Genomic DNA, 26,187 nt, shown 5'->3' with positions numbered 1-26,187 from the left:
ATGTGCAAAATAGCAGGTATGATGAATTGAGAAATTTTTATTACTTTCCTCTGCAATTTTATGGCTTAAGATTTGGCTGGCATCAGATTTTCCTCTTGGCTGCAGTTTGAAACAGTTATTTAATATTTAATGTTACAGTGCCACTTGAGACCATCCCTGTCCTAAATCTGTATGCTCAAAGTGTAGCTCTAAAAGTCTTACGAACAAAATTTAGTAGCGCAGGAAAAAAAAAAAAAAAAAAAAGGAAAGGAAACACAGTGATGCAGTTTTATAAATAATAGAGCATGTTTATATAATTAGACCACAAAAGATGCACAATGCAGTAGGTGTTCTGGTAATTCTTTCTAGGTTATATATCTTCTGTTTTGTGGTTATGTAACTGCCCCTAAGGCATCCAGGAGAGAACAACATGAAATAAAGCTCTGATAAGACCTCAGAGATCCGTTAGCACTGCCAAATCTTGCCCTACTATCATCTGGAAAGCTCATGGGAAGAACACACAGAAAACAGACATTGCTGCCATGAACTCTCCCCTGTGCTCTGACTGCCAGAACTGGTTTCCTCATCAGTGACATTCAGAGCACACAGCTGACAGGAGACTTTGAGAGAAATCAGACCCAAGGTCATTCCATCCTGGACTTCTACACTCTGTCCTTACTGGTAATCTCACAAGTCACCTACATTTTCTAACAAAGCCTTTCACTTTCCCTGCAGCAATCACAACAGACACTGTGTCCACTCTTTTTCAGTTTTAGAGTAATAAAAACTTAAAAACTTCCAAACTGCATTTGCTTTTCCAACCTGGATGAGTCTGTGCTTTTTGCCTAGTAATGTTGTCTGAGCCATGATGACCAACATATATCCATAAGGCAACTTTTGTGACAGGTAATTATCATTTTAGACCACATTATACTACCTGTTTCCATTTTTTTTTTCTCACGTTGAAAGTTACTTTCCTCCAGCATTACATCATTTGCTTCAGATTAGTTCTTAACCCACTAAAACAAGTGCTGGACCATTACTGGTATTGATCTTGATGTTTCTCACCTCTGCTTGCACTGTGTGCATCTTCTTGCTGAGGCCACTGCCAGTATCCTCTGTCATAAACCACTCCTTGCCTTTTTTGTGGTGAGCGGTACTCCTGTGTCACCTACCTTACAGTTATGGATATACATAGATGCTATGCCCATATATTAAAAGTATATAGGCATAAAAAAATTATTCTGCCAAGTCAAAAATTTATTTCCATGTAGATACAAGGGAAATCTTCCCATAAATGCATTTTGATTGACAGCCATACAAATGCAGCATTAAGCAGGCATTACTTTGACCCAGGTCAGTTTAGAGCTTTCAGCTTTTAATAAAGAAAACGGAGGGGAAAAAAAAGAGAACTGTATATCATAAGCTGCCACACTAGCTTGCAAACTATTTAAATTTTAAGCAAATAATCAGTTCAGCTTCCTCCAAAGAGCATGAAAATACTTTATCAGACAACTTGCTAACACAGAAAGCAATGTAGTTAAGTGCCTGTAAAGAAAAAATATTAAACATTGTGGAAGCTAATTCTCCTCTGTAATTGCATCTCCGTGAACAGATGCACATAGTCCACGTATCTACAAAATGAAAGGTAATCAAATGCAGCAGAAAACCGTGTGACAACTTAAATAAGAAGGAGAACAGAGAAGTAAGGACTTGCATGCCAATTCACTGACTGCTGCATATAAAATAAAAACTTACTGCCACTACCTGTCATAGTGCAAGATATTTTGATACATGTTGATTGTGACTAGCAACCCATAGAGAACAGGTAAGTCATACTCAAATTTCTGTTTAGTGGTAGAGACTGAAAAAGGAAAAGATACCAAGTAAGTTTGGTCTACCAAGTCTGTACAATTTGTAATCTCCTATGGAAGAGAAGAACTTGCTACAAAAGCCATCTCTGGGGAGCTCCAGCTGGGCCAAATCTGTGTGGATTCAGTGTGAAGTTGGCAAACAACATTTACCAGTTCTACACATGCAGAACAGCTAACAAGTCTAAAGACAACAGAAATCGAGTAAAAATGGTACCTGAATTGTCTTTTTTATTAAATGAAAATAAGAGTAACACTCTTATTCTGGATGGTTATCTGGTGGATATCTGCATTTACTCATAAAGCAAAGATCTACATCCACGTGAGAATGGAAGATTTATTCTGAAACTGACAGTCTCTCTCTGGGAATAAATACTTGTTTTAATGTGTTTCATAAAGTTACTACTGCCTAAGCTAAGATTGGTCATGCCATTTTCATACTGTGAATATGTAAAAGGTCAAACTAAAGCATAGTTTGGACTGGTAGAAAAAAAAAAAAAAGAAAAAAGAAAATATCGTAGTCAGAAAAGAACTATAACTTTCTAAGAAAAGAGGAACAAAGTATAAAGCAAAGTATAAAGTATAATATGGAGGAACAAAGTATAAAGCAAATGTTGCGCAATAATCATTAACTAATCACTAAGACATATGATGGAAACAAACATCAAACATACAGGATAAAAGTAATGAAAAGAGAAGAACGCTGTGAAAGGGAGGGAAGGAGGTAAGTGTTTTTGCTGTCTTCCCCCCTTCCACACAGCTGTTATACTTTTAAAGGCAATATCGCAGATAAAATAAAGAACTGACGAGCACCGGTATGGATTTGAGAAGTGAATAGGACCCTCACTTAATAGATAACTATTCTACACTATTTGCTATGCTACTTTGGCAATAATGGTTTTATTATTGAAAATTACATTTCAGAGAAATAAAAAGCCTTCAAAGTTTAGAAGTAATAAAATATATTTTTAAATCCAGTCTATGTTCCAACTCATAAATCAAGAAAAAAAATCAGAGGTGACAGTAATTTAAGAACTAGAGATATCAGTACCTGAAAACTACCACTTAGAAGAGATCAGTATCACAGACAAGCACACTAACAAATGATGAGGAAAAAGAAGCCCACAGCTTCATATGCAACAAGAGAGACAAACTGACAGAAATCCTGGTACTGAATTCTCCAAAGATCCTCCCCAAATCATCAAAAATCAGTTTTTAAGCCCTGTGATTCTCATCCCATCTACCAAGCATAAGAAGCAGTCTTGAAGTCTGCAGCATCCCAGACACAGCCTGTACTTCCCTTGTGGCTCTTCTGAAAAATCCCAGGCCTGTCTAGGCGTTCTTTCACTTTCAAGCCACTATCTGAGACATTTGACAACTTCATTTAAAACTGAGACTGACTAAAGAGGCAGCCTCATCCACCATCAAGAGACGGACAATTTAAGGCACACAGAATATATGAAACAAGCAGCTACTGCAGTCTGTGCAGTTTGCCTCTAGTTGTCTTTAATTACCATACTGAAGTTGTGATTTTGATCTAGTATACACAGTAACTAAAACTTTGGGAAGATTTATTTAATTTCCATAACATAAAATAATGATGAGCACACACAAACCACAAGAGAAAAGAAATCTAGTTAATTTATTATAACCTTGCTTAACGTGCAGTGATAATGTTAAGCGATGGTATCTTTGGAGGGCTAGCGTATCAGTTAATTTAAATTTTTAATTTTATTTAAAAATGTGTCACAGAAGGCAATAAAAGTAGGGAAATCAAAGTTTTAAGTAATCCAATTTGAGGGAAGAGGGGAATTTCATAAAATTCAAAATGAGAAGTGCTTACAGCACTGCCTAGAAATACAGTGAGCATAATCTGATGAACCAGCGTGGTCATCTTCACCTGCTTGCTCCAGCAGAACAGTAAGGGGAGGGGTCTGATGATTCCCGACACCTAACCAGTGTCTGGGCACAGAGACGCCCTGAGACCCAGCTGAGACACAGACCCAGTATTTTTCTATTCAAAATTGAGAAATAAGGATAGAAGGATTAGATAGAGGATGTAAACATACTCATAGGAACAGCTATTCAACAGAAATGCATTCATTCTCTTAGCCACTGTTAATCTAAGCACTTATAAACAGCTGACAGCAGGGAGAGATCCACTTGTGGCACCCATGGCATACCCTATCCTGCTCCACCAGCCCACATCCTCCTGCCTGGCTGCACCAGAAGGGGCCAACGGCTGCAACAAAAACCCCTTCTCCCTCCTCCGCTGCACCAAAACTTGAGCTTTCCCATTTGATGCGAGTACTGCCACAGGGTGCCATTTAACTCCCATGAGCTCACTGTGCAGCCAAGCCAGTGCAGGCGACAGGCAGGTGAGGACACAGGTCAGGAAGGGACCTTTACAGCTTATGAGAGCAGCAGCGATAGCCTGTGCTGCTAAATGACAGTTGGAGCCAGTTGGAGCCTGTGCAACTACACTACAAGCCACTGAGAGAAAGCATCAGCACAAAAGCACACAACAAAACCACAAAAGAATATATAATTTAGCTACTCAGGCCCGCCTGGCCATCAAAGAAGTGTGAATAGTCCAAAGCCTGAGAATACAGATGCTCCCAGAGGCAAAGCTGGAGGCATAAACCCACTGTAAATCACCAAACTGCCGGCTGTGACGCCCAGTCTGGGCATCTGGAAGCACGAGTGCTGAGCAAGCTGTGCATTGGAGAGGAGGCACAGGCATGATATTCAGTCCTGATTCATCAGAGAGCAAGTGTTAGGGCAGGATTAAAATTGCTCTCAGTGGCTGCACAGTGTACTCATGACTTTAAATCAGGACTGCTTGTTTTGCCAGCCATTAAATTATTCACGTGTTCAGGACCTTGTATTGGGTTTATGTGGCAAGGTTTTGATAGCAGGGGTGGTGCAAGGTGGCCTGTGTGAGAAGAGCCCAGCAGCTGCCCCACGTCAGAGCCAGCTCCAGCTGGCCCCAGAAGGGACCTGCTGCTGGCCAGAGCTTGAGCCAGTGAGCAGTGCTGGCTGTGCCCCTGTGAGAGCAGATTTAAGAAAGGGAAAAAACTGCTGGGCAACTGCAGCTGGGATAGAGTGAGAAAATAGGAAACAGCCCTGCAGACCCCAAAGTCAGTTCAGAAGGAGGGCAGGAGGTGCTCCAGAGCAAAGTTCCCTTGCGGCCTGAGGAGAGGCCCACAGAGGAGCAGACTTCCAGTTTGCTTTCAGTTTCTTGCTGCTATAGCCTGTTTGATACAGGCAATACATAAATCTCCCTACGCTGAATCTGTTTTGCCCATGATGGTAATTGGTGAGCAGTCTTCCTGTCCTTATCTCAACCCTTACACCCTTTCTCATTGTATCTTCTCCTGGTTTTCCCTTGAGGAGGGGGACTGAGAGGGCAGTTGTGGTGGAGTTCAGTTGCCCATCAGAGTAAAACAACTACAGGCCTCAGGCTAAAAATTACTACATTTTATGTAACTCAAGGCAACAAGCACTGTCTTAGCCTCTCTCTTTCTCTGAGAGGGAAGCCATCAGTGAGCCAGCTCTGGATCGTATCTTATGAAAAAGAATATTTACACTAAATGAAAAGGCTTCATCAATACCCTTCCGCACTGTCTTCAAATGTGGCTTAGGGAAACAAATTCCGCTCAGCGTACCCTGCTACCAGACAAATGAGTCAGTACCATACAGAGCTATTCAGTGTTATTCTCAAGGAGCAACATCTCACGCTGATGTAATATGGAGCAGGATTTTTCTCGTAGCTTTTTATAGCCATGCATGACTCTATGCCTTTTTGCACCAATAGTTTTGCTGACACATGAGACTCAGTATAATTGCCCCATTCTCTTTTACCTCATATTAGACCTTGTATTCAAGTTCTCTGTTTTTTCTCTGTGATGCTATTAGATATAACACTAAGAGAAAAACATTTCCTTGACCATATCAATCCCATCATCCAGATGTAAATCTTACAGATAAAATAGCAGTACTTTACACACTAACTACAGATCACAATTGCAAGACTGTCTTTACTTCTTTCTACACTGTAGTTGCCACTTGCTAGATGACTTCAATTAGAGTCTCCTTTTTGGCAACCATGACTCATCTCAACTTCCCTGCTGCTACCTGCAGCTATAATAAACCCTTCCTGCACCCAGTGAAGGTCATGTTTTCCCTGTTCCAGAACAATTTCACGGACTCCAACTCCCTCCACATCTCACTGAAAGCCTGTGTACTCCCTCACCCACCTGCCTCACAAATCTGGCTCTGCCAACACCTCAGCTCGTACTCCTTGCTATGTCCTTTGTTTGGCCAACACAGTTTGCTTTCATGGCTCTTCTCTCCCTTACCTCCACACTCCAGTTTTAGCATGCATGATATTCTGCAGTTAAAAAAAATTAGTCTTCACAACTGATTTTGATGCAAACTACGGCTACAATTTATTTATCAGCACAATACTGAATATTCTGGTTGCTGAAGTAAATACAGCCATCTCTTTAATTACAAATTACTGCTGACTTACTGCCTCAGGAGAGCAATGAATACCATGAAAGAAACATGAAATCCTGTTTAATTACTCAGGGTGTGAAAAACTGTTTTCACTATTCAGTTTTGTACATGCTTCTTCCCTTTCTTGATTAAGTATTGCCTGGTTCTTCCACTGTGTGACAGGTAGTTGCTGTTTCTTCATACAAATCATTTCTGTATGTTTTTATCTTTTAATAAGGCAACCCTCGCACTTCTTCTATTGTCTCTGATCTCCTACACAATCCTTTTTAGTATCTATGCAGTCACTGTCCTGCTATTTGCATCTGCAAAGCACAATACTTTCATGCTACATCTAATGAAAATTCTAATTAAAAACATCAGTGGAAGAGTTTGGTCTGCTCACACCGGCCTAGCAGTACACTAGGGAATGGTGACAGGCAACCCATCTCTTTAGGATTCAGCAACAGTAATTATATTCCCTTCAAAGACAACTTTTCTTGAGCATTATCAAAGTTAGCCTTTGCTGCTAACGCTAACGCCAACATTGAATCCACATCATCTGATGTATGAATCCTTTCACAGACATTTTACAGAGTTCAAGGTTGCAGAAGACCAACTAGCTTGGAGTGGTTCACATCCACAGTGCTCTGAGCTGGAACACTGGATAGCAAGTGCCCAGGATTTCCATTACATTGATAGGAAATATAGCTCCAAAGTGTGGGGGTTGTGGGTTTGGGCTTTTGTTTTTCTGCTATTTCTGCCCTGCAAGAAGGATCACAGTTTCGCAGATAGCAAGACTGATGTATTGCATCTTGCCAGCATAGTGCTTTTATAGCCTGACACTAAGCATGTGCTGCATGCCCTATGGCACAATGCGGAGGCACTAGCCCTGCCTGGATAACAAGACTATCCCAGCTGGAAGAGTCAGATTTGGCAAGTTTTATATACATATCATCTGTCTAGAGCAAAGCCTGGAGCAAATTATCTTTTCAATGAATTATCCTTTCAGTAGTGCCTGCATTCCCTTTTGGCAGGAGGTAGCAGCATCACTACAGAAAGTGAGTCCAGTAGTACACCAGTGTTCACAAAGTGAAGACCATTGGAGATAAGACCTCTGGCGAAGAGAATGAAGGTGCACCCTGATTTTTCAGCTTTGTTTCTATTGCAAAGACAAAGATAATTAAAAAAAAAAGTAACTGAGATCTGAGACTTTCAAGTTGGTATTTTTAGAAAGACACATCACAAAAACTGTATTAGATGAAACTCACACCTTTGATAAAAACAAAAATGGATTATTGGTATTAATTAATATTCTTCTTTCTCCAGCATTTTTATAATAGACATCACACAGCATGTTTCTTACTCCCTTCTTCTACCAGTTAAAAAAAAAAAACAACAAACGAGAACACCCTTCCTGCATTAATAGCATTTTATGGCTATTTAAGAGGTACCAATTTATTTTTACCAGCAGCTTTATGGCATACAAGCTATCAGGAGTAATTGACATGAAGTTCCCATATATGAAGTTCTACTTAGTTACATGATATTCTTTACACGAAAAAATAATTAATATATATCGAGAGACCTTCAGAAAACACTATTAAAGTGTTTTTTATTTGTGAAGGCTGTCAGACACAATCTTTAATGGTTTGTCAAGGGTAACTAGTACAAAACAATAGGATGCCACATGGAAAAATCACAACTGATTTAAAAAAAAAAATAAATCACACCACAAAGTCAAAAAAAAACAACAAACAAAGCATTGATTTATACTAAATTATAGGGATCTCTCAGATTACTCATTTGAAAAAGGGCATATTCTTTTACAAGGACAGAGCATGTAGCAGTCCCTTCTCTCTCCTTTTGATGTAATAAGGTTGGCACAATTAGAGTGTACTGACAGCAACAGTAAACAGTAACACTGAAAAGCTTCTCCAAAATAAAGTAGGATGCCTCAAAATTTAATTTGCAAAGTGCTACACTTTGGTAAATTGATTGAAAGAAAAATCTGTGTTCACACTGCCTTGCCTAGACCTGATACTCATGTAGGTTAAAAGAAGCTAGCTTGGGCAACTTTTTAGCTTGACATTAACTCTCAGTGCAACTGGGTCATTCACAGAAGCTCAGAAACAATGACAGTTTCCCTCACTCCCTCTTTACAGCACTGTTTTAACAGGTTGGCATTCTGAGTTAGCAGCTTTGGAGAAACGACCTTGTTGCTTTACCTGAGAGAAAGCACTCACTTCTTTGGGCTATAAGCCCAGATACTGTGCTTAAAGGAATAATCCTCCTCTTACCCCTCCTGCTCAGTTCCTTTTGTTGTAAGGCCATGGGAAATAAATAAATAAATCAATCAACTGCATTAAGAGAGATGTACAGACATCATGCAATTATTTTGACACTACTACCAGAACTACAAAGTAGTTGCTCCAGTATCATAAAAGTCTTTGTGAAAGGCTGATGGATATTTCCATCAGGGTCACAGAAATCTCTGTGAAATACTGAAAAGAAGCCAAAAAGTTAGGGACCAGCAATAAAAATATGCAAATGACTCAACTCTTCACTTGTATAAATGTTGATCAGTTCTATTAACTGCTTCAGCACAAAGTGGCCCAGAAAGAATAAATTGTATTAATTAGTGCCTTTCAGTACTATGGCTCATTGCAGTTTCCTGCTGCCACTTCACAAAAAGTTCCAGAAACTTTGGATTTTCCTCAATGCTTTCTCTTTCGGGCAAGACTGCTCTGCTATAATCATCTACCAGAAGTACCACCTGTAGCAGGAACACCTGGCTGCAGCACACAGCTCACTGCTGGAAGTTAGAGGGAGAGGGAGGAGCAGAACTATGTATCTGCCCAGTTAGAAATAGTAATAATCCAGGATAGCATGAAAAAATCTCTGCCTTTTTGTCAACGTACTACATAGACATGCAATTTCCACCAAGCAGCTACCAGTTGAGCTATCAGTGCTTTGGATCTCCTGAACAGACCAGGGCAGCAGTGGAGAGGTTCTGCCCAGCATCCATGACAGCATGGATGGAACAGCCACTCCTGCCCCATGGAAACCCGCAGAGGAAGGCAAAGGAGATTTGATAGCTCTATGCCATTAAACAGCAACTATCACACTTTCTTGTCATGTTATGGTTAACTAACAGAACCCTTCTACTCCTTAAAGTCAAGTTTAAAAAACAAAAAGTCTAATCTGTGGGCTAACTTCAAATATCAGCTTTCAGGCAGAGTTATCCTTACTGCTGTCCTTACGAATTCCTTTACTCACAACCGCAGATCTGAGCTTCCATTTCACTTGAGTAGACAGTGCACCCAGTAAGGGTAGAAGAAACAGATTTTAATACTGGTAATTTGTAAGTGACTTCAGTGGCTACATAGCTGCAGAGCCTGGCTACCTCAAGAGATGTGAAATACTTAATCACCTCCAAGTACACCTTAAATACATATACATGCAATCCATGCATTGCACATCGAGAATAAGGAGTTGTTACATACATATGCATCAGCAGCAAATCATCTGCTCATGCTGGCTGAATCCTATCTATCCAAGTCACCTTGTCAGAGACCAATAATAATAAGAAAAAAAAATATAAAAGAAATCTGAAATCAGTGAGTGTAGTAGCATCTGGTCCACATGGCCGCCCAATGCACTTCTTCCTCCATGATATCTAAACATTCAGGCAATTTACAAATTCTACTAATTCCTGCAGCAGGTAACAACCTGAGAAGCTTCCAAGGAAAAAACCTTGGGTTTCTCCAAAGAAGGACTCCAAGTCATCTTAAGATGCCTGCAAATATGAAAAGCTAGATAGCACATATGACAGTGGCCAAATTCCTTCCCATTTTGGGTGTATGCTTTGTATTCACACTTAGAAGCCACTCACCTCAGGGGAGCAGCACTGCTTTCCAGACATCCCCATTCTCTTTTCTAGTTGTGAAACACTGGTCAGTTCTCTGTTGGATGAAGCACTGAAGCAGCAGAAAATTTGTATTGACAACCCTGAATTAAATGGACCCATAATATCATTTACCACTTCTTCTTGCTTCCATCTCAAAGATCCCTGTATTCAGCAGTGTTCTGTAGTTGACTTAAGTGGGCCTAAAGCTACACAAAATTTGGAGCTAGAAGATTTTTGATGCCTATTTGTTTTCTAGTGCTTTACTGCTACACACAAAAGAATTCATCAGTCTGTGCTTTATGTGCTTTGTTAAGATTTGTATCAGCACAGTTCAGAATTTCAACAACCAAGCAGCTGTCTCAATTTCTTTTCCTTGCATAGTTATTTTTCTAGTGCAATTCTGCAGAAGAGAATTACCCTGCTAGTGAAGAAAAGCAATAAGACCAAGAAGTTGCAAAACAGCCCATAAAATTTTCACAAATGTGCACAAGTGAAAAAGTATTCTATACTGTATATATCTCTCTATACACATAAACATGTACACAGATAGATACATACAGCAATCTTCCCCCCCAAAACATGCACAAACAGTTTCACTTCCCTGGGAAAAGGGTATGTTCTGTCTAGGAGGCGAGATAGAGACTCTTATTTCACCTACATCAAAACTAAAAGTCACCCCACTTACAGATACTTTACTATCCAAACTTCCTCTACAGAAATATGTTTAGAAAAATAAATGAAATTCTTTAGCTCATCAGTCAGCACGCTTCTATGTTTTCACATGCAGACTGCTGCATAAACTCAAAAAACACTCTCGGACATATCTATCTGCCAGCTCATCCTTGGAAATCATGGAAATAATCTTTAATAAGCAGCTTTGGACAGCAAGGGAGGGGAACATGATGCTTGTTCTTTCTATGCTATTTAGCCTTTGAGAAAAGCAGACATGCCTAGGCACTGGCAGTGTGAGCAGCAGCAGCACAACAGACTGAAGCGGCCAAGAACCTAGAGGTCACTTGGAAATCACCACTGTGTTGTCTTTCAGACATATTAACAAAGATATTCGTGTGCCCTGCATTCTGTCTGACAGTCACCAAAGTTACCATTCAAGGTATTCCAGGCATTACATTGTCCCAGTTGTCCCCAGCATACCTCAAAGCCTTTTTTCCATGAGCATATTCCATGCCTGGAATTCCCATTCTTCTATATTCAGATGTAACACTCTCCCTTAAGACATTTTTGGGAACTCGTTCTCCATTAATGGCCAGTCTTTTTTTTTTTTTTTTTTCCTTAAATATATTTGTGCTGGAATTATGCTCCAGATGAGTCCTTAGAGCATTTGGACCAATTTATGCCACCCACCTATAAGCAAATCAATAGTCCTCTACAGAAACAACTTTTAGCCTTGTAAAGTACTGCAGATACTCTCCATGAATAACATACAAATTACACAAGCCTTAGGAAAGATTCAAGGTAATCCACTTGGTGTTTTCTGATGTGCCGCATGCTTAAAGAGCAGAGTACAAGGTTCTTCCCTTCCTCTTGTAAAGGAGAAAGCTTGTTCTTCCTTGATGTTAGGCTACACTATGAGGACAGAGACAAAGGAATAAAAAGCAGTAGAAATGCACAGCAGTAGAAAAGCCCACTGTGCACAAAGTTTGCCAGTTCTCCTTTATTCATCTTGGATCTATCAAGTGAAGAAAGCAGAAAAACTGCCTATATTCCCAATGAGAAAGAAACATTATGCACAGACTCACTCCTGTAGCTGCTACCTGAGCATTACAATCTGAAGTTGTACAAGGTGGGTGTCTTTTCCAGTGACTACAAACATCCTACTGCTAACTCCAAGTTTCATTTCAGAACCATCAAATCCTTGAGAAACAACCTATCAACTTGCTGGTAAAATAAACCTCTGCACCCCGTTTATTACTGCCTTTCTGAATAACACTGGATAATGAATCATCACCTGCTGATACCATCTATTTCATGTTTTGTATAGGTACGTATCACCATAACATCTGAAGCAGGTACATGATGCCATTGAAGTCTCACTATCAGCGGATTCCACAGCTCCAATAACCAAGTGGCACCTTCACTTGAAAGAGAAGGTTGAGACAAAACTGAGGTGACTGCTGGTTAAGGTCACTGCAAAGTCATTTGTTTTCACAACAAGACTGTTGCACAGGCAGTGCCTACAGACATATTACTATGTTCTTCTTCATATAGCTACCACATGCTAATTCCCAGGACATATGATAAAACCCAGGAAAAAAGAATTATTTGATTTTTTTGGAGGAAAAAAAAAAAAAAAGGTGTAGATTTTGAAGTTGCTCTGCACTTTGTTTAGGACCATAACTGGAATACCTTGGGGGGGAAAAATGGGATAGGGAAATTGAGAAATCTGGGGCAAGAGAAATAAGAGAAATCTAGTGAAAAAATTTACTGTTTTAGCCTGTCTGGGTCTGGATCTTGGGTGTCATTCATGCCAGCTGAGTGCATTTATCATCAAATTTCACTGCCATCCTTTGCCCTTTTGAAACTCCTCTATGTAGTAACCAAGATATCCATTTGGCAAGATAAGGCAGTCAGAAACAGTCTGCATCCCCTCATGCATGTCTGTCTTATCCTGTGCAACAAGGAAAAAGCCATTTTGTGCCTAAGGAACACTTTTACTAGCAGTAAATTGAACTGTCTGCTTGTAAAAAGAGTTGGAGCTCTTCTTAGGCAGCTCCACATTTGCTGTGGGTTCTGTCACTGTTCTCCCCAAGTCTTTGCCAATCAATTCAGCTGCCAGCAAAATGGAAGACTTCTCTGGAAGGACAACAGCAGCTCAACAGCTGAAGGTGTGGGTGGGGATTACTGTTGCATTGTTTACATTATGCCTGCTGGCTACTTACCGCATGTTTTGCTCTCTGTCAGGGCTTCTGACCCTTCCACTGGTGCTCGAGTTACTGCAGGTTTGGAGTGCGGCCGTTCCTATCTCTGCCATGGGAACATGTGCTTCATGCACCCTAGAGCTCTGTAGCAGCTGTCCACACATGGATTCTTCATCCAAAATGTCACACAATTAACTACATGTCAAAAGGCTATTGGCCTTGAGCGGATCTGGATTTCTTTGCTCCAAAGATACTGCACCACATGTAGTGCCCTGATTTAACTAGACACCCGTTTCACAGCCATACTGAGGGGAGAAAAGGGGATCCCTGACTTCCTGGTGCTATTCCAACTAACGGCCACCAACTCCATCCAGCATGCATGACAGGACACCTGGTAGCACCTGCTACACTGCTGCAAACGCTATCAGGGCAATGCGCTCACACAGAGAGCAGCATGTTCTACAGTAACAGTACTTGTGGAGCCCCAGAGGCAACTCCCCCTGCACCCTCTGCAAACCATGAGCCGAGAAAAGCTAACTGTTTCTTCTTTACACCAACTTGTTTCTTTCTGGAGATACAAGTATTGTCATTACTATTAAGTATACATGTTGCAGTAACGCCCAATGGGCCTCTCTAAATGAAGCTGGGACTTAATTCTTCCTGCAGAAGTTAATTGCACTCATTTCAGCTTAATTTCACCTTCCAGTTTGCATTCACAGCTCTTATCTACACACTTTTGCCATAATGTATGCCACAAAGAAATATATATATACACACACTCATACACATATATATACTTTTTAAAAAAATTTATTTACTTGTAATTTTTAATGAAATCATGTAAAATTGTTTGGATTAAAAAAAAAAAGTAAAAAAAAATAGATTTAAAATAACCAAGTTTCACTTTCAAATTTAAATAGTCTTCCTCTATTGGTGCTGACATTTCTGTCTAACACTTCTTTCCCAGCTAACAAAAAGCATAACTAGTTTTAAGCCAGCAATAACATGACTACTTGACCTCAGGGTATGATAAAGCCGATACTTGTTTATGGCATTATTTGCCAAGCCTCTTGATTTGGAGCATGTAAAACTTGCCTTAAATGCACGACCTTCCATATCAAAGGAACAACATTACAGCAGTGCTGGAGGGCTGAGTCTTATAACTAATAAGTCTTTCAAAGAAACTAGTATTCTTTGTGTTTTGTTATAAGTTCAATACCTATCATTCCTCCTTTAAGAAAAACATGTAAATGTATTAAGTAGATTTAGTTTTTCACACTCTTTCAGTGCAGATTAAGTATTAGTGTGTTAAATCCAGCCAGCATGAAAATCTGACTCAGAGACAATGGGGTCTGATTAGAAAAAATAACTATGTGTAGATAACCAGTTTTGAAGAGCAGCTGGATTCTTGGAAGCAGTCCCTAGAAGTAAACCTTTGCAGGTGAAAAATAACTGCCCAAAGAAAGTGTAGGAGCCTTTAGTTTCTCAGAATTACGTGCACTCAAGAAGCTGTGCTAGTAAAAGGGTCAAGCCCAGGATGAGAAAAACAAGGAAGGGCTTTTTGGCTTTTATTTTTATTGCTCCATTTCAGATCTCTGTCCAGCTGTACAGAGAAAGGAGAAAGACTGTGCTGTAAAGACAGTTTGCTTACATGCTCTCGCAGAACTTCGTAAGAGTACTGGGCTTTTCCTGGTTGCGTCTTTGTCGAAACCATCGTTGAATGCTGCGTACATCCCAGTCCAGCTGCTTGGAGAGTCCCTCCAGCCTCTTCTCATCCGGATGCTACAGAACAGAGAAGGATAAAAATTATTTCCTCTTCCCAATTGTGGTAATGCCACTTTTAATTTAGAACTGCTGTAACCACCTCCCAATGGCTTATAGACTGCTTGTCAGACAAATGGATGCATAGAAATAAAATGACAGAGATCTCTGCTGGCACATCCACACCAAAATATGTTTACGGTGACAGTATCTTATTGATATAAGAAGGTTGACATATGCTGCCATATTGCATATTGGTTATTACTGATAAAAACTTACAGGGGGTAACTGGATGAAACCTTTCATGAAACTTGGGAAGTGATGGTAAGCAGAGGTTAAAATGACATATCTATCAAGCAGAGGGGCTTACAAATGCTCCTCTGCCTGCCACACAGTTTGTATATTCCAACCTTGGTCCCACTGTCAGTTACAGAAGTGAAGATTTCTTGACTGACACAGAAAGAAGAGGATATATCCCATGTTTGTGCATATTAATGTTAAAAAATGAGGTCATTAAACAAAATGACAACTTCAAAAGGAAAATCACCTGGGAAACAAAGAAAGATTTTTTTTTCTTTAAAATAGCTACACAGAGTTATCCTCCAAAGCAGTAAATGTAAAACTCTCCTTCCATTCAAGTGGCTGTTCTCTGCAAATCAACGTAAAGGCAAGGTAAAATAAAATTAATCTATTCTTAATTTGAATACTAAATAGAGAAGAGTGGAACAGGCCACATTTATGTATGGTACTGCATAAGGACAATCTACATATTTCTCCTGATTACTTTTTTTTTTTTTTTTAATTAAGGAAAAGCCATCGGACAGTCTATTTTCTGGAGCTTTAGGTTTAGGTCTGTAAGCCAGTCAGATACATTGAAAAAGATACACATCTGCCACCACAAAGACGTTGTTAAATGTAGCAAAGGGTAAAGCAGCAGTCTTTGCCAGGGTGAAGCTTCCTCTATCAGTCTCCAGCAAAGAAGTCAGAAAGGAAAATAAAAGAACTAGCTGAGAAAAGGGGGAAGTTCTCAGAACTTCCCATCCCTTCTCAGAATTTTTTTTTTTTTTATTTACCTTTTAAGTGAATCAAAGTAGCCACTAGGTTTTCCAATGGAAAATTGAGAAAAGCTACTCTCACTGACTTTAAAAATCTAATTCTTCCTCCAGCTGAGTCAGGGAGAGAGCACACATGCTGTATCTTATAGAAATGAGGCATGCATCACTTTCTATGAAAACAAGACAAAAATTGCACCAAGTGCTCTGATGATCTCAGCATAGGGTAGGACACAAAAAGAAGGCATATTCATGGCGTATTTCACTGTCTCTGACATTGAACCCAATTTAGCACTCTGTTATCTTAATAGTTTCTGAAATTCCAGCTAATTAGTGTCTTTGCTGTGGTGTGCCCAGCTGCAGCCTGGAGCCAAGGTGGAACTGCTGAGTTTCTTCAAAAGAGAGGCTTCATCATTCAGGTCTTCACAGGTCTTTGCACTACAAAGAACTGTCTGTTGACTTTTTCAGGAGAAGCTAAAGGACGTTGCTTAGTATTGTGTGAAAACTCAGACTACAGCAGAAGAATGGACAGGATGACAGGTTTAGCTGAAGATCGTACAACGGCAGCTGTAGAAACAGTGGCAAGCAGCGGCAAAAACCTCATTTTCTACAAAAAGAAAACGAACAACCTGCAATCTAGAATACTGTTCAGTCAGTTCTCCATACTTTTCTAGCTTTTCCCTCCAATTTCAAAGGACATTAATCACAAACAGCTAGGACAACAGTAAGCCATCAGCACCCTGCTCTCAAGCAGTTGCCCTGGAAGGGGTAGCTTCAGAGTTTCATGGAATACACAGTAAGGTCCATCTTAGTATCTCATAATTTGCTCTTCATTCAAAACACACAAAAAACTCATCCTAACCAAAAAAAAAAAACAACAAGGATTCCATGGAACTTCCTAAAAGGAAGGAAACAAAATAAAGTAGGTGGCCATACAGCACCTACGAAGTATTTCTGTAACTTTTTTTTTTTAATCAAAAGTTTACAGGACACATCATGAAAGGCTGCACAACTGTTCAAGTTGGCATGCCAATGAAAACCTTGACACTTTAATGTTATGACATTAGCTGTAAAAATGGCAGTACTGAACTTAGAAGTTATATTCATTTTGTTCAGATGTGTTTTATAATACCATATCCCACTTTATAAGATAAATATTTAGGTAAATACTCTACCTTTGTAATGGCTGTGAAAACTTTTTCCAGGATAGCATTAGGTTGAGCTTTTTGTGGTCCATTAGCTTGGACTTTAAGGCCTAAGGCACACGGTTTAGCAATGAACCTACGAGAAACAGAAGAGTGAAAAAAGAATGTAAGTGAAATCCTTCAGTTATTTACTTCATTACTGTTATCAATCAATGACATATGGTAAATGTGCAAACATTATAACCCTGCCAACAAGAACCAATACTTAGCCTAACAGCTTAAAAGCAAGCTCATACAGGCGATTACATGACAAAATAAGTAACAGCACTTTGAAGGATGAAATGAACTCCACGGAGCACATGAAACAGGATTTTCTTTCATGTTGAAGAAAAAAAAAAAAAGCATAGAACAAAAGCATGAGAGGAATGCCTCCCAGAGAAGCACTGCCTAATGAAAAGAGCAGGGCAGCTTGCAGAGCTGAAGAACACGTAATGTTCTCCTCCTCCAAATAAGGCCTTTTTCACAGATCAGTTTCCAGAGTAGCTATTGCCTTAGGACTCCTTTTGCACAGTGAAAATTCAAACAAAGTCCTTAAAGGCAGCAAGCATTGAAGATGCCCAGTCAATACAATTTTCTGAACCATGAAGTTCAAATGATGTTGAGCCATGACTCAAAGACTTTGCTTAAGAAATAGATTTTCCTCTAAATTCTTATGCCCAAGCACAATGCTGTCACAGATCCAAATACCAATCTATAAATTCAGCCAGTTTATAAACTGGGAATCTCTAACATATTTTAGAGTTGAATTAAATAGCTTACACTCAATGAAAACCACTCCATCCATTAAAAAACTAAACTGTTTGTAACTATGGGTCCCACTCTTGAATCCCCGAAGTCTAAGGGATTCAAGTGTGGGATTAATAGCTACAAAGTCTTTGTAGGAATTCCATCCATATAGGAATAGTAAAGGAATCAGTAATATCTGTCAATAGCACCAGAGGTGCCAGCCTCTGCACCACAGAAAAGTATGTTCAGATGTATTGAGGCTAACTCCTTTGAAAAGAAAGGAGAAGATACTCTGAGAGGAACACACCAGAATTTAACCTTACCCTCTGTTCACAAGCAGCAACTACTATAAAGAGTCACATAGTTGGAAAAATATACAGGAAAATTTGATGGGGAGTAATTCAAGACACTACTTAAATAAATCATATTTATGCAGTACATGCCTGCCTATCTGTAAATTATTAAGGCTCAGATATATCGTTTCGTTCTTCATTTCTGTGGTGCCCAGCACAATAGGACTCAATCCATACAGCTGAAGAGGAACTAGGGTAAAATAAGGTTTACTGACTTCTAACAAGTGCATGCAGCTGCAGTGGTAACTGAAGTGAGAACTGGATCCCATCGTCCCCTGAAAACCATCAGTTTCCTAAACTTCTGCCATCTTTGAATTAAGTAATTCTTGATTTCACTTCAAAGATTTTATTTTGTTGAGACTTAATTTGCCACAGAGACGAAACCAACACACTAGTTAAGCAGCTCTGTGTTTATCCACCTGAATACAACCACGTGCTCTTCAAAATTATAATGTTCTTATACACATTCAAGCATCATTTTAAGTAGTTTTGAACTAAAATTGCTGCTTCTGCTGATTAAAGTGAAATATAAGCTCAGCATTCGCGTTATATGAAAATATGCAATTTGTACACTAGCTAAGTAATATACAAGTCCCCAATTTAAAGTGCAAGAGATACATAAAACCTGCTTTTATTAAAACTGAAGGGACTTTTTTTCATCTCAAACTAGATGACAAAAAGAAGTGAGAGTTGTATTCTTTAGTTCAACATGGATATATACAAATCAGAGCTGGTCATTGCTGTTATCAGGTAATCAAAAAGGTGCAGCTGAATAAGCTGATAAAATGCACATAGAGTTTGAGTTTAGAAATTTACTTTTTAATTCTAAGGACTAGTAAAACACTTCCAGTCACGTAACAGATACCAAGATTCTCAGTCCCTTTACATCCATGTTTTATACAAAAAGCTGAAAAAACCTCTTATCCTTCTGCTGATGGAAGGAATGTGATCATCATTCCTTCACTCCAATAAAAACACATTTCCCTAAACATGCTAATTCAAAAGAAAAAAATAAAACATTGAATTTGTTAAGGTCAAAAGCAGGTATGAGAGTCCCTGCTAGAAAATTCTACCAGATGCAATTCCAAAAAGCTTCATGCTGAGTTGATCTTCATTTAAACCTAAGCCAAGTTCCTGGGTCTGCTTAAATGCCATTCTTAAAATGACATGTCTTGCTAATGAAATGTGTAGAGAAACACAAGAGAAAGCACAGATAAGATTTAAGAGAGATTTTTGACTTTTCCTATGAAAACTTAAGCTTAAACTATACTTTGCAATATTTAAAATTGTTTTTCAAGGTTAAAAGGAAACTTTTAAAGTATAATTTAATCAATAGGATCCAAAATTTCACACCAAAAGTAAAAAGCATCATTATCATAATTCTCACTCAGCTTTCTTTAATAATTTAAATTGATTCATAATGAAACAAAAGTAGTGTTTGATACATGCACAAACAGAGCATTTTGCCAAATGTTGTACTTCTTAAAAGCTTTACTCATTTTTTCCATTTCTTCTGCACTGTGGTATTCAATTCCCTAAACAGTCTTACTGAAACCCATGGGACTATTTATTGCATAAGGTATTGCAATTAAGAGGAAAGAAGTATTGTAGAAGAGTAAGGAGAGCAGAACTGAATATATTACCAGCTTTCCTCCCCACATGTAAATCTGAGCAAACACCACAGCAATCTCTCTCTTTCAACTGATTTCAGTGAAGCTGAATTGAAAGCTGGCATTCAATTACACAGAAATTAAAAGGACAATTTTTTTTTTTTTTTTGCCAAACACAGCCCCATCCATTCCTTACCTAGAAATGAAATAACAAAACAAGCAAGGGAATTAAATTCAGAATTCAAGAACCTTTTTAAAGGCGGCCTCCTCATCCACTGTTTAAAGCCACATTTAAGAACAAAACTGAACCAAAAAAGCCACAGATGACCATTCAGGTAACACCAGGTACTTCAGAGTAACCAGGTGGAAGGTACTCTGCCCTTGCTGGCCTATAAATACCACGCTGCCTGCTCAACCATGACAGGCATCTAGCAGCGGCCTGTACCTCCCGGAGGCAGCCACCACAGTTTGGACCCTGCCTGTAGTTCTCAACTATGTGGAGCAGAAACAGCGAGGCCTCATGCTCCACCCCAAACTTGGGAATTGTGTTTTCTCTATGAAGGACACAAGAAACCCTTCACAAAATAGCCCCTCATACGTACCAGACCATAAAAAGGAGCAACATTTCACCAGAGGCAGGTAACTTTGATAAAGATACCATGCTGCCTTTCCAGCCTGCTCTCTAGCAAATGTCCACTAGACAAAGCCAGCCACCATTATGGCGTAATGAACACGGGGGAAGAAGAGAAGTAAAGAAACAAACTAGTTTTGCCCTGGTGGAAGGAGCTAAATGCCAGCTGGGTACAGTTTACTCCTTGAGGTGGCTACAGTGGGCACAACGCTGCATTTGAAGAGGTCCAAATCCCATGTCCTTTGATGCCAGCTGAAATGAAAACCCAAACCCTCGGACTCTTCAGAAGCCATTCCTACCCCTCTACACCAGACACGCAGTTCCTTACGTTCATAAAATTACAGTTAATAATAAACTGGTTCCTCTTTCTTCATCTTCCACACCCTGTGAAAGTTTTCCCTTAGAAATAGGAATGGGTCAGACCCTCAATAAACACAAATCATTGTGGATGCATGAAACTGGAAACGCAACTTTAATATCACAAATCAAATAACCTCAATAAAACAGTAAGGGAGATGCCTTCACTCAGAGTCAGTTTTATACTCCTTTATTGCATAGTCCAGCCTTACTAATTAATTACCATAACCCTTTTAGCTTACTGCTATTCGTCTTGACAAATTACATCAAGTCCCAGAATTAACTAGGCATCTTAGTGTTGGCCCTCATAATCCTTTGAGGCTGATATTTATCAGCACTAGCAAAGTTTGCATTAAACAAATAATTCAAAGTGTCACAGGAAGCAGAAAAGTAAATTGATTTTTTTTTTTTTCAACTCTGCATTTTACTATAAATCAGAGACCTACTGGTGATGTGTAATATTTGTCCCAGATCCTGTCAGAAACCTGCATATAGCAGTCAAAAAGCATTTGGACAATGCTCTCAGACACATGGTCTCATTTTTGTGTGGTCCTGTGCGGAGCCAGGAGTTGGACTCAATGATCCTTTGGGTCTCTTCCAGCTCAGGATATTCTATGATATGGGGCCAAAGCACACGCTTCATGCTGCAGTATGGCAAGATCAGATCCTTGCCACAGATTTGATTCAAACTCTCCCTTCAATTTAAATAGAAAACAAGTATACACAGGCGATTATTCCATAACATTACTAGGAGATTTTGGAGGTGCTTCAGTAAAACCAGTAGTCACATTGAGGGGGTGGAGCTGCTGGAGGGGAAGCGGAAGCGTTCCTAGCTCAAATGGTTGTACAGAGATACATCCTTGACTTCTAGGAAGATAAGCAACTTCTTCATTAAGCCACTGGAAATACGCCTGCAGAGCCATCCTGGATCACTAGGGTTTCCCTACCAGCAGGTCATCTGCTATTTCAGAGGTGACCAAGACAGTCACCCTTTGCAAATCCATGCTTGCCAGGTTCTCAGTAGCTTTGAAGAAGCTCACACCTCTGCAGTGCCTCCAACAGGTTAAGAGGCATCAGATATTTTTTTAAAACAGCCTGAAAGGTCTGCAAGACTTTTCAGACAGCACCAAAAAAATTTATCAAGCTAGCTGAGCTAATTAATATGTGATTTAAGAAATGAAATACTATTAAGCAAAATTAACACATACAGAAAATACTCAAACAATGGTTTACCCTAAATATTCAGTTTAAGAAATAACAGTCTCAAAATAATTGACAATGATAGCTAGCATGTTATATATGTTAACCAGTTCAAAGCATGTTTGGATTCCTTCCCACTGCCTTTGAAGTGATAAAATTGTACTACTTTGCAATGCTTATTCGCCAAGTGTTTCTGCTCTATTTGGAGGCTCACTTGATTTCACCAAAATTTTATCTCTAGAACAAAATAGCAAGAATCCAGAAACTGAAAACCATAAACGTGCAATGTATTTCTTTTTAATAGGAAAACCAATAAAAAGCCCTTAACCCTTCCCTGTACACAAAACTTCACCAGCTGATAAGAAAGGGACCCAGAAATCATGACCAGCCTTCCCCCTGCATTGCAGAATGAACAAAAATTTTACTACAAATTTTCATATATCTTTTCTACTGTGGGAAGATACTTTACTACCTGCTCCTTGATTTTACCATACTGTCCTAATATAATCTTCCAAAAAGCTATTGAATTCATGTCCACGTATACAAAGTGATAAAGACAAAATTACCCATTCAAGAGAATCTAAATCAAGACTAGGTTCTTTGATGTAGACGTAAAATTATATTTTATACTTCCGCATATAAAGTTGGCAAACCTAAATTAAGTTGCCATCATGAGGGACAGAACTGGAAGTCTTACAAGGCCCCAGACCCAGGAATAACTGCCAACAAAATAAAATTAGAACTTTATTTAAGTCATTGGTCTCCCCCTATCAGACAATAGAGCTGTCCCTTTATTTACATGTAATATATTTTGAATGTTGCTATATGTTAAGTTTTTGAAAAGATGTTCAATTTTTAGTCGAAGTCTTTCAAGCTAACTGCACTGAGACAAGTGACCTGTCTGCTTCACGACCTCGAAACCTCTCCCAGGGTTTGCAAGCAAAGACTGACTTAATTTCAGTTTCTGACCTATTATTGTCATTTCTTAGTTTTGCATCAACCTTCTTATTTCTCCCAAGTCTTGTAAAAGCAATGATTTCTTCTGTCTAGATGTGACACATTTTAATGGCTATCAGGCTCTGAAAAATCATCCCATGAGTTAGAAAACAGTTTTCCATTAATGTTTTTCAAGCACAGACATCATGCTTCTTCCCTCACTTGAACAGTTTTATTCTGTGGCCAACTTCACTATGGAAGCCCACATACAAGATTTCATCAGTGCCAGTGACATACTTGATATATTTTTTTTCTTTTTCTTTTTTTAATGTTGATCACAGCTTAAACCAGTCCACTTTGCCTTTTATTTTTGTTAAAAGTATGTCATCCTCTGGACAAGCCGGTAGGATTACGGGCCTCTTATTACAGCCCAAATGTCAAAGAGGCTACCCATCACCTGCCAAACGATCTGCTTTCTGTGAAGGTATCTCAGCCGGCTCAAAGCATCTGCACAAAAATGCTGAGACTGCTCTATGTGAGCTGTGCTAATAGATCCAAGGAGTAACGAAGCTCCTGGACAGAACCCTGGCTACAAAGTCCCCACAAGCACTGAGAAAAAACATTTTTGCTTTAGTTCTCACAACCACAAAAACACTTCAGTTAGTTGCCAGCTGGTACATGAGGGGAGGTTGAATATCCCCTTCCTGTGCTAAGGATGCATCTTCACAGATAAATTTGGGAAAACTAAGGTGAATCAGAAGTGCACCTCTGGGACATCTCCAAGAATAATGAACTCTAGTTTGAGCTAAGTGGTAAACTCTGACTACACACATACAGCATCTCTGTGAACCTGATAAAAAACTCACTTTGACATAGGCACTGCTCAAGTTGTGCTTGCATAAGGGACTGCTGATGCTGGTAACGCAGCCAACTCTAAGCTGTATAATGAAAAAAAAAATAAGCAACCTAATCCTGCAACTTAAACACATCCATCAAAACTCATTTTTTCCTACCAGTATATTTATAAATACCAGCAAATGCAGTTATAACCAGCAACAATTCCTCTGTGCTAACAATGTGCCCAATTTGGTTTTGAAGAGTTGGGCTCTCTTTTTGAACGTGATGCAGAACAAATTTTCCCAACTCATCTACTTCATGCTCCCTAAAAACGGGGAAAAATCATTTCAGGGACTAATGATTGCAATTGTCTAACTTGTTGGACATTGCTGTTTTTCAACAGCAATCTAAATATGCTCTAACCACAAGAATGAGCAAGAGCAGAAGAGACTTGTATCTGAGCAGATACTCAACAGATTTAGTGCCACAAAACAAACAATTGCTGAGTTTGTTTTGTTATTTTTGTACAGCTGACCTATTTAATTCAGAATTTACCTGTATTATTAACAACAAAAGCAAAAAATCTTGACAGTTCTAGGACAAATTCAGTAGACAGGTCAGCTAGTCACTTCAGGATACCTTGCCCAGAACTGATTTTTCTTTCTGTTTCTCAACACGAACATGTTCTGCTGCAGAAGCACCACCAGGCTACAAGGCCTGAAGCTGAGGCAGTTCAGAGCCAGTTAACCTCACCAGTAGCTACACAGAGAAGTTAAGTTCTCCAAAAGGTGTTGGCTGTGCTGGGAAATGGGTCACAACTCTCACATGAAAACCTTGCTGAGGCAGGGCACTGCCTGCCCAGCACACAAGCCAAGCATGATGGAGAGTGCCTCAGAGGGCAGCGGGCAGGAGGGCTCAGCGCCAAGCCTTTCAGAGAGTACCTATTCCCAAATCCCTAAAGTGATGTCAGAAACAAATACATAGATACACTTTTCATCTAAGAGGTCCGGTGCCTTTCCTTCTCTTCACGGTAGAGACGCATTATCTGTTATTGACACACCAGCATCATTATCCCATCTCCCCCACCAAGTGATAAAAACAAAGCACTGTACTGTGGAACCCACATATGCTTCTAAAAAAAGAAAAGCTAAGTAGCTTTCAGGAACATTCAAGTTACCGAATGACTGAGGTTTTGTCTTTCTTTGGCTCAAATTACTAGAAAGCACTTATATTCCCTGGAGGGTAAAAAATGATTGCTGGGAAACAAACTCTGAGTTTTAATTTTTTCCCCTAAAGTTCTGAAAATTTTTTGTTCATGTTTTGACCTGACAAATTTTCTCAAGCATGCGTGTTTTCAACCTCGGCATTTCTACAAAGTACTGTATATTTAATTTTAAAAGACTTAGAAACCAAACCAAACACAGACAAAAACCCACAAAGAAAACCATCATTCACAAATGTCCTGTTACCTCATAACCACAAAGCTGGGAAGCTATTTGAAATCCTCCCTAAGAAGGGGCATTGCTCATTCCCCCTAACAAAAATCAAAGCAGCCATCGAGCTGGCAGCAGCAAATGCACCTGGGCATCCTTTGGATGTCAGGGAGTGGGGCTGGTAGCAGCCTGGCATGCTGGTGAGAGCCAGTGGAACTAATGGCCTGGAATGAGGAACTGCTTCTCTGAAAGAAGGAAGCACAATCCAGCACTTCTCTAAGTGCAGGTATTTGCTGGCACCTAGCACAGCCAGAGTGCCAGAACCAGCGATGCCAGAAGCGAGTGCATGGCTGTACGCCTGCTCTGCTGGCGGGACCCCACTCTGCAAAACCAGGCACCAGCACTCACGTGCTGCCACAGCCCTGGTCACACCACAGCACTGCTCCTGGGCTCCCTTCTTCTTTCTGAAAAAGAATGACATAGTCAAACTTACAGCTAAGCTTTGGTTCGATTTCTTCTTTGATTTATAATTCCAGGCACAGATGCTGTGAGTGGAGAGGACAGCCACGTGCTGCAGTACTGCCTCAGCTCAGGGCCGTATAAAACTGCTCCACCTCGGCTTGCAAGAGCAAAGCTTCGCCTCAAAAATCTTTCAGTAATTTTTCAGCTGGGAAGCAAAATGTCCTATAAATTCAGCATACTGTCCTAGCAAAACAGCACTCAGCATTAAGTGTTTTTCATACTTTGGATGCTATATGAGTGAAAAATGGGTTTGTACAGATCAGTTTTAGAGAAGAAAATTTGGTCACAGTAATCTGCCTGGGGGCAGTACATGATTCAAGGCCTGCCATCCACGTGTACTTTCACAGAACGTTTAACATTATTCAACAGTCTTTGGAAGAGGTAGCTGTAATCAAAAGAAAAAAAAAAAAAAGATGTAGTAGCTGCATTTC

General features: G+C 39.6%; 1 protein-coding gene across 2 annotated transcripts in view; it reads right to left on the bottom strand.

The window, feature by feature from the left end:
* CERS6 (ceramide synthase 6) overlaps positions 1-26,187 on the bottom strand; it is a 120,525-nt gene that overhangs the window by 69,331 nt on the left and 25,007 nt on the right. For both annotated transcript variants that reach the window (XM_068686769.1, XM_068686770.1), the window contains exons 2-3: positions 17,122-17,227; positions 14,785-14,915 (exon numbers count right to left, since the gene is read on the bottom strand). In XM_068686769.1, coding sequence (XP_068542870.1) covers positions 14,785-14,915; positions 17,122-17,227 — 237 coding nt within the window. The remainder of the gene's footprint in view (positions 1-14,784; positions 14,916-17,121; positions 17,228-26,187) is intronic.

The sequence above is a fragment of the Anas acuta genome, chromosome 6 (assembly GCF_963932015.1).
Source record: "Anas acuta chromosome 6, bAnaAcu1.1, whole genome shotgun sequence".
Taxonomy (NCBI): Eukaryota; Metazoa; Chordata; class Aves; order Anseriformes; family Anatidae; genus Anas; species Anas acuta.
This window is presented reverse-complemented; position numbering and strand designations above follow the sequence as displayed.